The sequence below is a fragment of the Pelodiscus sinensis genome, chromosome 3 (assembly GCF_052426305.1).
Source record: "Pelodiscus sinensis isolate ZL-2025 chromosome 3, ASM5242630v1, whole genome shotgun sequence".
Lineage (NCBI taxonomy): Eukaryota > Metazoa > Chordata > Testudines > Trionychidae > Pelodiscus > Pelodiscus sinensis.
Genome location: NC_143054.1, coordinates 108,674,215 through 108,689,061, shown reverse-complemented (window position 1 = coordinate 108,689,061; position 14,847 = coordinate 108,674,215). Strand labels below are relative to the sequence as shown.

Here is a 14,847-nt window from a genome sequence, read left to right as displayed (position 1 = left end):
CATGCTGTAGTCCAATGGTGGGCAATAATTTTTAATGGGAGGCTACTCCAAGATTTTTGGCAAGTGGTCAAGGGCTGCATTTCTACTGAGAGGGTCTGGGACCAATTGGATTCAGAAGGGAGCTTGGGGTAGGGGATTATTGTGCTGGAGGGGGTGTAGAGCCTGAGGAAGTTTGCCCCAGATCACAACCCCCTCTTTCACCCAGAGGTTTGGGGTGAAGGAAAGGATTCTGGCTTTGGGGAGGGGCTGTAGAAGGGGGTATGTGGGAGGGAGTTGTGATCTGGGAGAAGGGGATGCAAAGGATTTGGGTGGTGGCCTGGGGCAGGTATTTGTGAAGTGGGGGGTTACTGCTAGAGGCAGGCTCTGGCTTGGAGGTGCTTATCTAGGCAGCACCTTGCAGGAACTTGAGCTGCAGTTGCAGGCTGCTCCATGTGGCTTTGCTCTGGGTCAGGCCGGGTGTGGGGAGGAGGCATCATTAGCTGCCCCTGCCTTTAGCAAAAATTTTCAGCTCCTATTGGCTAGAAACTGTCCAGTGGGAGCTGAGAGATTTTGCTGGGGATGGGGCAGGAGCAGAATAGAGCACAAAGCCTCCCTCCTTGCTCCCGAGCATAGAGCAGCCACCTTTTAAAATGGCTGCAGCTACATTGTGCTTAAAGATCTCAGCGAGGCAGCTGCAGGCCAGATCCAGTGGCTTGGCAGGCTGGATCCGGCCCGCTAGCCACCTCTTGCCCACCCCTGCTGTAGTCACACTTTGAATTGCAGTGTAGACAGTGTAAATTAAAATTGGGGCAGCAAAAAGACTTAAGTTTCGTTAGTGTTGCCTCTTTAGCAGCCACATCTAAACTGAAGCCCTCAGATAACTTTTTGAGAAACAACTGGTGGAAACACAAAAATTCACTGATATAACTTTCTTCTTAATCATTCTCTGCCTATTTTCTTCCTTTGCATGTTTACTACTTTTTTTTTTTTTTTTTTTTTAAAGCTGGAAAAGTCATTGAGGCATCAACCCCTCATGTTCTCACCCTTGTATTTCTTGCTAGGCATTCCATGCCTTTACTTTATATTCAGGGATCATTCGTTTCCTTTGTTTCCTCTGTTCTTTGCGATGTCACACATTTGTGAGGAAAAACATGCATATGGTTGTGCTGTGTGTTCCCCTGCATAGATTTATAAAGAATGCCAGCTCAGAGTTCTGCACTGTATTTATTGAATATGACTATACTCTGGTTTTCTTACTCTTTATTTTGAAAGCTTAGTTGTACACAAGTAACATGCCATTACTTGATTTAAAATTAGCATCTTGCTTAACTTGTTGTTTTAACAGCTTTATTCATCAGTTAAGTCATAGGACAGACAAACGGGTGTATCTGGTAAGATGAATATACTTGAAATGCTTGAACTTGAATATTTCATATGGTAATATCTCCTACATAACCAGAAACCATTATATAGATCTCTTCTGATAAATAATTTGTAGGTTGGGAAAAGGCTTTAATTTTAACTATTCCATGAACGGAAACTAGTCATCACTTGGTACATCTATAAAGCCTGCAGCTGCCAGCCTGGGTCGTCAGACTCAGGTGTGTGATGCTGGTGCTAGTGCTCCTCTGACCCCATCTGCTGCTGCTCCTTACCCTGCTATGCTTCTTGTGACGGACCGGGACGAGTCTGGGCACCGCTGAGGGCGTCTGCTCAGGGTGAATTGCTCAAAACCAGGGCTACTTTCAGTCCTCAACTAGAGACCTTTCCCAAATAGGCTGCAAACCAGTCACACAGAGTGCTTCAGCTGCCAAGCCGCCCAGCAGGAAGCCTCAAAAGCAAAACCCCTCTGACATCCCAGCTCTCCCTGTGCCACAATCAGTCCTGGGCCTACACATAGGTGAGAGGTTGTAGAACCCAATCTCACCTACTCCGAACAGATCCTCCCGGTCCCAAAGAACCAGCCACAGTTCCTAGTCAGTTTATACTTTGGGTCTTACCCACAAGAGCACACTGAACCAATCCTTTAGCATCTAAAATCTAAAGGTTTATTAATAAAAGGAAGAAAAGGTTGAGAGTAAGGTTAAGGCAAATACATTACATACATCAATCACCAAGTTCTTGATGTAGGCTGTTAGCAGAGATGTTACAAACTGCTAGCTTAAAAGCCTTGGGTGTACATCCTATGTCAGGATGGGTCAGCAATTCTTCCTGTCTCCCTGTCCCTACCAAGGCTGCATCTGGGATCAATAACAAGATGGAGGCCGCCTTATGGCATTTTATATTCATTCCTGGTGTCTCCCAAGCTGGAGCTGGTCACATGGTCCAAGTGACCTATCTGTGTTTCACATGCTAGCAGCCATTGTTTCCTGGCTGGTTTCCAGATGCATTCCTCAGGTGTGTATTGGCCACTCTGAGAGTCCTTGTCCCTGGAGCCGTGCTAATTAGCATAGTCATTCACTGGACGTTCCTTCTTTACAACAGGCAGTCCAGGTCCATTGCTCTGTCTCAGAATGTTCACAGTACCAGCAGAGAGCCCATGTTCATAACGCCATATACAAATATCATACAAGTGCAAGAGTAACATACATAGAATCAGTAGATCATAAGCTTTCATTTGACACCTCATGTGGCCCACTTTGTACCGAATTTGGGGCAAACATCCCCATGGGCGCAGCAGTGATCTGTCTGCTCACTTTAAAATTCAGTAACATGACACTTCTACCCATCTCCCCAGGTGTGAGGGCTGAGTAAATCTGCAATGACAAGTGGCATTTGTAAGTTTAACATCCCTTTTCACTGCCTCTCAACTCCACACAAATTGTTGCTTTAGTTCAGCGAATCTCTGATGGAGGTACACATACCCATGGGGGTACTCATTGGTCTTCCAGGAGTAGTACATCAGTTCAATTAGAATACATATTTGTGAAGTTTTAAGACAGGCCACATGTAAACTAGTCTGTAAACTAGGACTCTGGTCCAGCAACACCTGTGGTCTGACAGGGCCAGGGATGTTCCAGGGTCAGAGTCCCAGCATGCTGCAGGGTTGCAAGGGAGGCCCAGGAGTTGGGTGCAGTGGAGGGGAGGAGGAGGAGCCCAGTGTGTTGCCCAGCTAGGCTCAGGGTGTGGGGGGGCATCATGTGGCCGGGGGTGTGGGGAGAGAGGAGCCACCTCGCAGCTCAGCTGTGCTTTAGCGGGGGGAGGGTTAGGAAGCCTGGTGCGTACAGCCCAGCTGGGCTGGAGGTGGTGGGGAGCTAGGAAGGCCAGCATGCGATCCAGCTGATCTGCAAAGGGAGCCAAGAAGTCTGGTGAAGCAACAGGACAGGGGGTGGAGCTGGCAGCAGAGGAGGGCCAGAAATTACTTCCCTTGGTACGGCAAAATCCCTCATCTGGAACCAGTCATATCCTGAGGATGTCAGACCAGGGAAGTCCAACCTGACTATGCAAAAATGTAAGTACAATATTTATATTCCAACTTATTTTATAAGATGGTAACACTGAAATTGCTTGCTTTCTGGTTGTATTTATGCCATACATAAATACAAGCAAGTAGTTAAGTGAGGTGAGACTTGGGGGTACACAAGACAAATCAGACCCCTGAAAGGAGTACTGTAGTCTAGAAAGGTTGAGAGCCACTACTTTAGTGGGGGGGGGGGGGACTTAAATTAAATAGAAACATTAAGGTTACGAAGCCAAGTGTTTGAAAGTTAGGAAATAATAGAATTAAATGTTATATATTTTTTCTCCCTGTGTGTGTGTGTGTGTGTGTGTGTGTGTGTGTGTGTGTGTATTATAGTATTTAATTATATAGTAATGTACTATTTCTGTGGGACCTCTGCCTCATTCAAAGTAGTTGCCTGTGGGACACCTACCTTACCGAGAATTTAGAAAGTGTGTGTGAGAGAAAGATGGTCACATGACTACAGAAATTAAATGCTATACCAGAGGAAATTGGTTCTAGCCTGTAATTGCCACAGTTTCTAGATAAGATAGAAACTTAATTAAGAGTTTCACAGTAGAAAGTAAAGAACATAGGAATACTGCTCTAGATTTCCAGCATGAGACACTGGACCCAAATTTACAAATTGCTGAGTGTTCACAACTGCAACTGAAGTGAATGGCAGTAGTACTTTGATTATGTGTATAGTGTTGTAAATATGCAAAATACTGTGAAAAGTCAGCTCATAAGGTGTCTCAAACTGGGTACCCAATTTTAATTGTAATCTCTGTACCTCAGTTTGTCCTCTGTAAAATATGCCTCACCTAATTTCACAGTAGCACTAAAAAAAAATTGTCAACCTCAAATACTATGAGTATATATCATGAAGAAATTAATAATCTAGTATTCATGCAGAGTTTGGATGGTGTGTCCTCTATGTATTAAACTCCTAATTGAGTTGGGCTCTTGTGGAAAAATAGCTTGTGATCTGTGGGAAAATAGCATGTGATCATGTAATTAAAGACTGCCATAACTTATATGTACAAGTGGACAAATCAAAGTTGTATGGGAAACCTTAATTCTGGCATTTCCTAACTCTCAAGTATTTTTTAATATAATATATAAAATAATGAATGGCTGAGGAGATTGCTCCTGTGTTATGACGACACCAATGAGATATTTAATGAATGTAGTAGGGATGTAAGTGACTAGTCTACTACTTGATAAGCAAATGCTTATCGGATAGTTGAGTGGGAACTTGACTAGTTGCTCCTCCCCTTGCTGCATATATCAGAGGCGCAGCAAGCAGGGGGAGCTAGTGCTGGGGGGGAGGAGGGAGCTGGTGCGGGGGGGGGAGGAAACTGGCTTAAAAGTCAGTTTTTCCCCCAGCACCATCTCCATGGGGGCATGGGAGGCAAGGGCAGCGGGGAAATGAGGCGAGTGGGGATTGAAACAGCCCTGCTCGTGCTGGTCCCAACTGCTGCTCCTCTCCCATTGAAATGTAAAAGAGCCCCTTGCGGCTCTTGTACATTTCGAAGGGAAAGAGGCAGCACGATAGCGAGCGCCGCCACCACCACCCCCATCAACAAATCGAGTAGCCGATGGAATTTCCATTGACTACTCTATTCGCAGATTAATCAAAATTAACATCCCTAGAATATAGCAAACTGAAACCTTTTTAACATAATTGGGTTTGGCAGCCTCCATGTCACAGGATATTAAGGCCAGGGACTTAGCAAAACTCAGATGGAATATTTGTATATAAAATAAGAATATCCATGGTTCTTGTAGTTAATGCTAATAATAGGAGTATTGGAACTGAAATAAAACCTTGCATTTCAGGATTTAGATAAAATTTTCATGGGGAGCAGATTATCCCAGGTCTGCCTATTGTGTGGTCTTTTCTGCATTGTTCCTGAGCATCTAGTTTTGGCTACTGATGAAGTCAGAATACTGAACTAGATGGGTCGGGGTCTGATCCAGTATAAATGTTTTACTTTAAATTTCAATATAAGCTGTCTTTAAAACTCAGATTTGGAGATGGTAAAAATGTATTGCCACTTATGACGCACTTTCTAAATAGATGATATAATCTTATCTGCTTTTAGAAAAATAACTTTAGAAATGGGATGGTGTTCAGATGTCAGAGGAGTCTGTCTTGTATATGGTTCATTTCAAATGAGACAGTTGTTCTCTTCTGAGGAAAAAGGCCAGTCCTGGTATTGGGGACGATTCTGTGTGGTACCTATTTGTGTGCTTCTCATATTGAGGCTTTCAGAGAAATCCGGACATGCTTGGGACCTAGCTCAGTGACTTCTAACACTTTATGTAAATCAGTGCTTGTTCTCATGTTATGAGAGTAGGATATAAGGAGATGAGTTTGACAATTTTTATTTTGTTTAAATTATTCTATACCAGTGAAATGAGTGGTCAGAATTTTTGGAATGAAAATATTTCCTATCAAAGTGTGCTCTGAACTGTTTGCTGCTGACATTGCTGGGAGATAGTAACCAATATAAATTGTGAGTTTGATTTCTCAGCCCTCACTTGCTCATCAGTTTCTTCTGATGTAACACTGAACATATGGCTGCATATGTTTGACTAAAAATAAAATGTCAAACCTAGCTATATTGCTATTAGTCAGTGGTTTGGGGATTTCCTTCAGTACTCTGCACTCCCATTCTCCATCTATAGTATTGTAGTTTAAATAAATTACCAAACTAATTGAAACCTGTGTGATATTGTTTTGAGAAACAAAATATTGAGAATTTTTCAGAATTTTAATATATTCTGTGCATAACTTTTAATTTTTTGGTGCTGAATTTATAATATTTTGGTGCTGAATTCCTCCCAGAGTATTATCTCCTGTTCCTAAACTGACAGGCATTGCCTTGCTCATTATATGTTCCAGTTCTGCTGGTAGGTTCCTAACAAAAAGCTATAGAAAGTGGGAGAGCCCTTTTTCTCATGGCTCAAGTCACCAGGTGTGGAAGGAGCCCTTATTTGACTCTCTTTAATAATAAATTCAGTGCTACATGAGATCTATAGGTTTTGGGTTTTTTTAATGATGCTGGAGTATGAGCAAATACTTTGACCCTATTCTGTGTATTTGCACCCTACACAGTGCAATAATATTTGTATAAAATATGCCTTGAAATATCATATGAAAGCTGCTAAAACACTATTTGTTAATGTTTACATGTGTACTTTACAGTATATGTGAAGTTAAGAATTTCACTGTGTGATGAAACTAGAACATGTTTAACGCCAGCCAGCCTAGCCTAGATGCAATAAAAAGGTCTTTCCTAGACAAAGGAGTGTTTTAAATAACAGTAGACAAAAGAACTACACCATTGGGAGTTGCTCTGATTTTGAATGTGAAAGACCAAGAATTAGCATGGCTCCTACACCTCAGCAAGAGAGAGGAAACGATCTCCAGCAGACCTTGCTGATTTGTAAGACGAAGGCCTTCTGTCTTTTGGGATATAAGGAACAGAGCGTACTAAGATCAGCATACAAAACATCCTCTGGTTGGGCAAAATCAGGATGAGGTGTTGTCAAGGCTGTTCCCCACTCTTGCGTGACGAATGCCGGAGTTGGGAGGGCGCTCCAAAACCTTGCCTCTACAGGCTCTGGTACAAAAACTCCCCCCCCCTCCAACCCCAGATTTTGGGGGATCTGCTGCCACCATCAAGTGCTTTGAACCTACAAACAGGGGTGGACACTAGAAACTAACCCTAGGGATACCCCAAGCTTGTTTTGCCCAAAAGAGCTTGAAAAAGAAAAGAGGAAAAACCAGCTGCAGTCTGTGGTAGTTGACCCCTCAATCATGCATGCAGATACAGACAGACCTTCCAGGACACACAAATCAATCAATACTAGCTAATTAGAAAAAAACCCAAACTTTTATTATCAAAATAAAGCTACAGTTGCAAGCATAGTAAGTTGGTTGAATGGAAAGAGCCACCATTTGACAGATTCTCAGGGAAAATCTCTAGGCTGAAGACTTAGTTTAAAAAAAAGGGGGGGGGACCACTTAACAAGCTCAGACACTATTTCCATGTCCCCAAACAATAAATCCTGACTGACTAGCTAAACTTTTCCCTACTTACACATTGTAAGAGATCCATTCTTGGAGAGAGGAGTGTGTCTCATCTCTCTTAGTACTTGGAAGAAACTTCTCTGCCCCTCAAACAAAGAACAGAGAGAGAGAACCCTTCTCTTCCAGTCTGAAATTCCTACCTGCATTGTTGTTGACTGACCACCCAGTACCTGGCTAGGTACAGGAGACATTAGTTAACCCCTTAGTCACTGGGTGCTTGTCAACACTCCTGATTATGACTGGTGTGTAGGCGGTTGGGTCCGAGATCTGGACCAAAGCTGCACTGCCACGAGACCCCACCAGGGTTACAAGGCAGATGGTGACCTGAATCTCAGACCATCTTGCTCGTAACACCACTTTTTTTTTTTTTAAACCTGAAGTGATGGGAAAGAAAGGAGGGGAGGAGTGTGTGACCGGTGCACGTCTTTCTCTTCTCTCCCCCCCCCATGCTTTATGAAATGGACTTATGGACATGAATATACATAACTCAAAGGTGTTTTGAGCAAATTATTTTGTATAACCCCTCAATCTGCATGTCACAATCTGCTGGTTCGCTTTATCTTTCTTTGTATGTATCATTTTTGGCATAAAATTAGACACATGGAGTGGGGAATGCTTTGTGGGTTTCAGATGTGTGAATGAGAGACATGGGGGGTATTACCCTCAGCTGTTAAACTATCGCTTTTGTCGTGCAGTGTGAGCAGTGGTTGGTAGAGAGTGGCCTCAATTTTTTAACAAAAAGAATAGGAAATTAGAGGGCTTGAGTCTTTTGGCTGGGCTGCACCTGAAGGAAAGGAGCCAAAGACCCCAGAGTGGGAAGACAGCCCTGGTTTAGAGTGGCAGCTGGAAAAGAGGTTTTAGGGTGAGTTTGAAGCTTGTACTGAGGTTTTAGTGTAGAACTAGCCAAGCGTTTTAGTTTTATTTTGTAACCTACTTTGCTCTGCCTTTTCTTACTTATTGCTTCTTAAATCCTACTGCTTCTACTTAATAAACTGATTTTATTTTCTGTCAAACCCAGTGTAAATAATTGTTACCTGGGGGGCAACCAGTGTGCACATTGCCCCTTTCATTGTTAAAGGTGGCTTACCTAATTCTTTGGGGTTTGATCCCATCTGAGGAGTGCTATCTCAGGAGGCTGGGTCCTAAACTACACTCTCGGACCTGAAAAAGTTCAGTGTCTATACTGCTTCTCGGTGGGGGCGGGAGCCTTGGCTGGGGAAGACCAGCAGAGTTGGCCCAGCAGGACCAGGCAGTGAGGAGCCCCACAGAGCAGAAAGGCGAGTGGCTGTCAGCACCCTGGGAGGCACCCCCGAGGGGTCATCTGTGACTGCACCCCGTCACAGAGCATATTCAGTCATGACTCCCAGCGTCCTGTAATCTTGGTACACTTGCATATATGTTTTTACAGTAAGTATAAAACTGCATGACAGCACAACTTGTGAAATAAAAAGGTTTCACGTATATCTGTGGCTATGGACAAGTATAACTCATTTGTATTTTTATATTGACCGCATAACCCCACTGTGATTCCTCTTAATGAATCTACTCTTGGCATCCTTGTTAATTGATTAGGCTAATGTTTGCTAATTTGGAAGTTATTTCAAATATATGCTTCGATTTGATTTCTCATACTGAATTTTAAGCAAAACTGTCTATTTTTTTTTCCAGCTTATGTTGAGTATGAGTCTTGTTATGATTAGCGAGAATGTAAAACTGGCCCGTGAATATGCTTTGCTGGGAAACTATGATTCTGCAATGGTCTACTATCAAGGAGTACTTGATCAAATGAACAAATACCTCTACTCTGTCAAAGATGCGTACCTGCAACAGAAATGGCAACAGGTGAGCAGTTTTGTTTTGCCAGTGAACATTTAATTACAAAGTATATAGTTAATATAAATTATTTAGTTTAATGTTGCATAAGAAATGTAAAAATATCTAAACTATTCCCTGGTAAGCTGTAATACAACTGTATAGGCTTAAGGTTTCATTAACTAACTACTTTGCCAGGGGCAAAAAAAGAAAGAAAAGAGTGGAGAATAGGGATGCTTAGTAAACTACCCAATAAGCCTAAGCTTATCTGTATCACAGGCAGAAATGGAGAGTGGGGAACAGGAGCCAGTGCTGGGTGGAGCTGGCTTAAAAGCCATTCTCTCCCCCCTCCCCTCCCCAAGTACCATCTCAGAGGCAGCAGGGAAGGATGGCTAGGGGAGGCTGCCACAAAACAGCCTCTGCCTGCAGCAGGCCCAGGTTTGCTGCAGACGGAGGCTGCTCTGACAGCAGCCCCTGTCCATGGGGGTGGGTTCCAACAGGGAGCTGGGACCCCCTGTGGACAAGGGCTGCTACTTCAAAGTAGCCCCTGTCCATGGTGACCTGGACTGGCCGCTGACAGAGGCTGCTACCATAGCAGCCTGTTTGTGGTGGCTGGGGCTAGCTGTGGACAATGGCTTCTGGACGAGGTGTGAGCTGGGACTGAACAAGCCCAACTCAGTCCTAGCTCATGCCAGTCCAGGAGCTTTGTATTTAAGTGTAGTAAGACTCACCAGTTCTGTGGGACCTACCCCTGCTGAGACACTGCAATTTAAATGTAGTAGGAGCCAGGCTGCCTGCATGCCTGGTTCCTACATTAAATATGCAGAGCCTTATCGAGTAATTGTGTAGTCGATACAAATTGTATTGACTACACGATTAGTCAATTACCTGCTTCCTGACATCCTTAGTGGAGAACAATACTGAGTTAGTATTATTCTAACTTGCCAATTTGAGTGCCCTGGGTATGCTTCAGTTTATTAAATTATCACTCAGTTTAACATCTGTCCCAGGGAAGATAATGGAGCAGGTAATTAAGGAAATCCTATGCAAACACTTGGAAGGTAATAAAGTGATAGGGAATAGCCAGCATGGGTTTGTGAAGAACAAGTCATGCCAAACTAATCTGATAGCTTTCTTTGATAGGATAACGAGCCTTGTGGATAAGGGAGAAGCGGTGGATGTCATATACCTAGACTTTAGTAAGGCATTTGATACGGTCTCGCACGATATTCTTATTGATAAACTAGGCAAATATAACTTAGGGCCACAATAAGGTGGGTGCATAATTAGCTGGATAACCATAGTCAGAAAGTTGTTGTTAACGGTGCTAAATCCTGCTGGAAAGGGATAACAAGTGGAGTTCCTCAAGGGTCTGTTTTGGGACCTGTACTGTTCAATATCTTCATCAATGATGTAGATATTGGGATAGAGAGTACGCTTATTAAGTTTGCAGATGATACCAAACTGGGTGGGGTTGCAACTTCTTTGGAGGATAGGGACATAATTCAAAATGACCTTAGCAAGTTAGAGAAATGGTCAGAGGTAAACAGGATGAAGTTTAATAAAGAGAAATGCAAAGTGCTCCACTTAGGAAGGAACAATCAGTTCCATACATACGGGATGGAAAGCGACTGTCTAGGAAGGAGCATGGCGGAAAGGGATCTAGGGGTCATAGTGGACCACAAGTTGACTGAGTCAACAGTGTGATGCTGTTGCAAAAAAAGCAAATATGATTCTAGGTTGTATCAACAGGTGTGTTGTAAGCAAAACTCGTGAAGTCATTCTGCTGCTCTACTCTGCACTAGTTAGGCCTCAGCTGGAGTACTGTGTCCAGTTCTGGGCGCCACATTTCAAGAAAGATGTGGAGAAATTGGAAAGGGTACAGAGAAGAGCGACAAGAATGATTTAAGGTCTAGAGAACATGACCTATGAAGCCAGGCTTCATGAACTGGGCTTGTTTAGTTTGGAAAAAAGAAGATTAAGGGGGGACATGATAGCGGTTTTCAAATATCTAAAAGGGTGTCACGAGGAAGGAGAAAATTTGTTCCTCTTGGTTACTGAGGACAGGACAAGGAGTAATGGGCTTAAAGTGCAGCAAGGGAGGTTTAGATTGGACATTAGGAAAAAATTCCTAACTGTCAGGGTGGTCAAATATTGGAATAAATTGCCAAGGGAGGTGGTGGAATCTCCCTCTCTGGAGATATTTAAGAACAGGTTAGATAGACATCTGTCAGGGATGGTGTAGACGGAGCTTGGTCCTGCCTTGAGGGCGGGGGGCTGGACTCGATGACCTCTCGAGGTTCCTTCCAGTCCTATGATTCTATCACTCTTATTTCCAGGGCTTGCCGAATTGCGGCGAGCCCCGCTCGCCAGCCGTGCTGTCTGGTGATCTGCGCATGCGCAGATCACCCGAACCCGGCTCTTCCACAGGCGAGTAGATTACATTATTTGTTGAGCCCTGCTTATTTCAGTGGTGTGGCTTTGGCTATCTAATACAGCAATTTTTGTTTGTTTGTTTGTTTTTTTTTGTTTTTTTTTTAAATCCGACATATTCATGTCTCCTTGATGTAACTTTTTATCCTCCGAAGAGTAACCTTTTTTTTAAGACTGAAATGAAAATGAACAGCTGCTTTTATGGAGTTGGTATTAAATAAGGATGTTAAATAGTGACTAATTGACTAATCAAATAGTCGATGCATTTTGCATTGCCTCTTCAATTAGTCGATAGGATGATTCCGCCTTTGAAATGTAGCAACAGCCCTAAGGCAAAAGCGCTGCGTGGATTCTGGGATCAGCTGGGGATTCCGGGATCAGCTGGAGTCCCCAGCTGATCCTGGACTCCACACAGTGCTGCCGCTTTGAAACGCCACATGCAGCCTGGGGACACCCCAGCTGGCCTCAGGCTGCATGAGGTGTTCCAAAGTGTCAGTGCCGCGTGGAACCTGGGGTCTGACCCCAGGTTTTAAGCGGCGTTGCCACTTTGAAGTACCCCTTCTTATCCTTCCTCTTTCTGATAGAAGCAGCAAGGGGGATGGGGAAGCGGCTAGTCAACTAGCATGTCTACAGTCCAATAAGCATTTGCTTATTGTATAGTCGACTTGTCCTTCACATCCCTAGTATCAAACCTATCTCTGTTAATTTATATGACTGGTTCTTCATTGTGTAATATGTGTTAAGACAAAAAAAACCCACAAATTTGATGTACAGTATATTGTTTAGCAACATCAATATTTTAAATGTACTGGACTAATTTTAAAGCATCAGGATTCAGATCATTAGTGAAATCTTGTGTAACCCAGCAGAGTGCATTCATACTGGTTTTAGCAGGACTCTGTTACAAATTGAATAGTAATACGCTTTAATATTCATATTTTTTGCGTTAGGTTTGGCAGGAGATAAGTGTGGAAGCTAAGCATGTGAAGGATATAATGAAAACACTGGAAAGCTTTAAATTAGATTGCACTCCCTTGAAAGCCGCACAGCAAGAATTACCAGCTCGTGATGGAGAAGTGTGGTCCTTGCCTGTGCCAGCTGAACGTAGGTAAGAAGAAAATTGAGAAGTTAACATGGAAGAAACATTCTCCAACTTCAGTGGGAATCTGCACTTGGAGAACACCTCCCTTTTTTAGGACCAAGGTGCAGGATGTTGAAACTCATGACCTCTAAATAACCAAATTCTGGGAATGGCGTGAGATTTCTGGATTCTAGGATGTATTTTTCTTTTTGTCTTTAATAGTCTGATAAATGTGAACTGTTAGTCAACCTCTAGCTGTAGGAGGAAAGTACAATGTGAAGATTCTGTAGTTTACAAGGAAGCTAATTTTCCATTGCTGTATTTATCTTCCCTTCTTCTCCTTCCTATAATGAATTGCGGCTGGTCTGAAGGAGAGGGGGAAGTATCTGTTACTCTAGCAGTTTCTATGGCTCTTTTCTATAGAGTCCTCCTCTAGTGCATAACTCCAGAGCTTGCCTGTGCTGCTACTTGTTGCTTTCCCAAGCACCAGCTTGAAATGGCATGGTTTTTGACAATTATTGTTACGCAGTGTGTTCTGAGTGGTCAGTTTCACTGTTACTAATCTTGGTCAATTTGAATTTGAACAGTTTTGTCAAGGAGCAGAGGCATTGGATCTGTGTGCAAATTAAAGAAAATATTTCAGTTGACAGTTTTATTTGGAAAGTTGCCTTTGTAACCAAAAAGGCTTGGAATATAATTTGATTTTTTTTTAAATGAAAGTTTAATTTCTATAAAAATTGAAGACTTGCATCCTGATTCCACAAGATGTTTTGTCATTGATCCCTGTGCCCAGGCAAAAGCCTGCTGATTTCATTTGTACTTCTTTTGGGAAGAACAGCTTGAAAGTTTAGCATCAGTCTAATAGTTTTGTTTGTGGTTTTTGACTAAGCTTAATTCTTATAGAGGTTTCTGTGGTCTTAAAGATGAAATGGGTGTTAGTGTTGAATGTTGGTTAAAAAGCTTAAACTATATTTATGTAGAAGTGAATATTTTAGTGGCTTTAATGTTGGTTTGTGATAGTACTGAAAATCCCCAATGAGAATTTGGGCCCTGTTGTGGTTAGGGATGTAATAGTATAGTCGATTAATGGATAAGCAAAAGCTTATAGGTTAATGCTGTAGAGTACGTGCATTCTCTCTTCTCTCCTCCCCCCCCCCCCCCCATGAGAGGCAGCAGCACAGGGTGACAGGCAGATGGTCTGTGAGGGGGAGCTGGTTTTTAAACTAGCTCCGCTCATGTACTAGCTCTCACCTGACACCCTGCGCTGCTGGGTCTGATAGAGAAGCAGCAGCGTGGAGTTGCAGGGGCTCCCTCAGGAGTGGGGCCAGAGCGCACTGGCTGGCAGCTCCACCCATGGGCACTACAGGATAGTTGAGTAACAGGTAAGAATTCATGAGGTTAATTGAATAGTTGATTTAGCCAATATTTAATATCCCTAGTTGTGGAAGGACAGTCCCTGTATTGAAGAACTTGTTTTCTAAAAAGGCAGTATAGTCAAATAGACAGTTGAAATGGAATCAGTCAGCCAGAAGATGACAGTTCTTCATCTTGATTGATTGTTATATTTTATTTTAAAAGGAGGGAAGGGTAATAAACTAAAGCAGAGATTTCTGTTTTTAAGTATTTAACCCTGTCTAATCCATATCAAAATGAACTCTACATTTGATATTTATAACTTCTCTATTTTGTTGCCTGGCCTAAGATTGCTTATAAATTCCCAGTTACCACCTTTAGGGTTGACAGGTTCTTTGTCCCAGGATCAGGCCCAGTAATCAATTCATTCTATCGTTGTGCACAGGTGTAACTCTCACTGTAGGAACGCTTGTGTAATTGCAAGTATAGTTTATTAATACATTCAGCAGTCAGATATCCTAATTTTATAAGATAAATAGGGAATATACATCTATATTTCCATACCAGATACTCGCACCATTCCTTCTAGAACAATCCGAGGTGTTAGCCATCATGTTCTCCATCACCAGAGGCCATCATTCTGGCACC

General features: G+C 42.8%; 1 protein-coding gene across 2 annotated transcripts in view; it reads left to right on the top strand.

Annotated features, from left to right (window-relative positions):
* KATNA1 (katanin catalytic subunit A1) overlaps window positions 1–14,847 on the top strand; it is a 47,142-nt gene that overhangs the window by 6,606 nt on the left and 25,689 nt on the right. For both annotated transcript variants that reach the window (XM_006114953.3, XM_006114952.3), the window contains exons 2-3: window positions 9,189–9,362; window positions 12,716–12,873. In XM_006114953.3, the coding sequence (XP_006115015.1) occupies window positions 9,192–9,362; window positions 12,716–12,873 (329 nt within the window). In that variant the 5' untranslated portion in view covers window positions 9,189–9,191. The remainder of the gene's footprint in view (window positions 1–9,188; window positions 9,363–12,715; window positions 12,874–14,847) is intronic.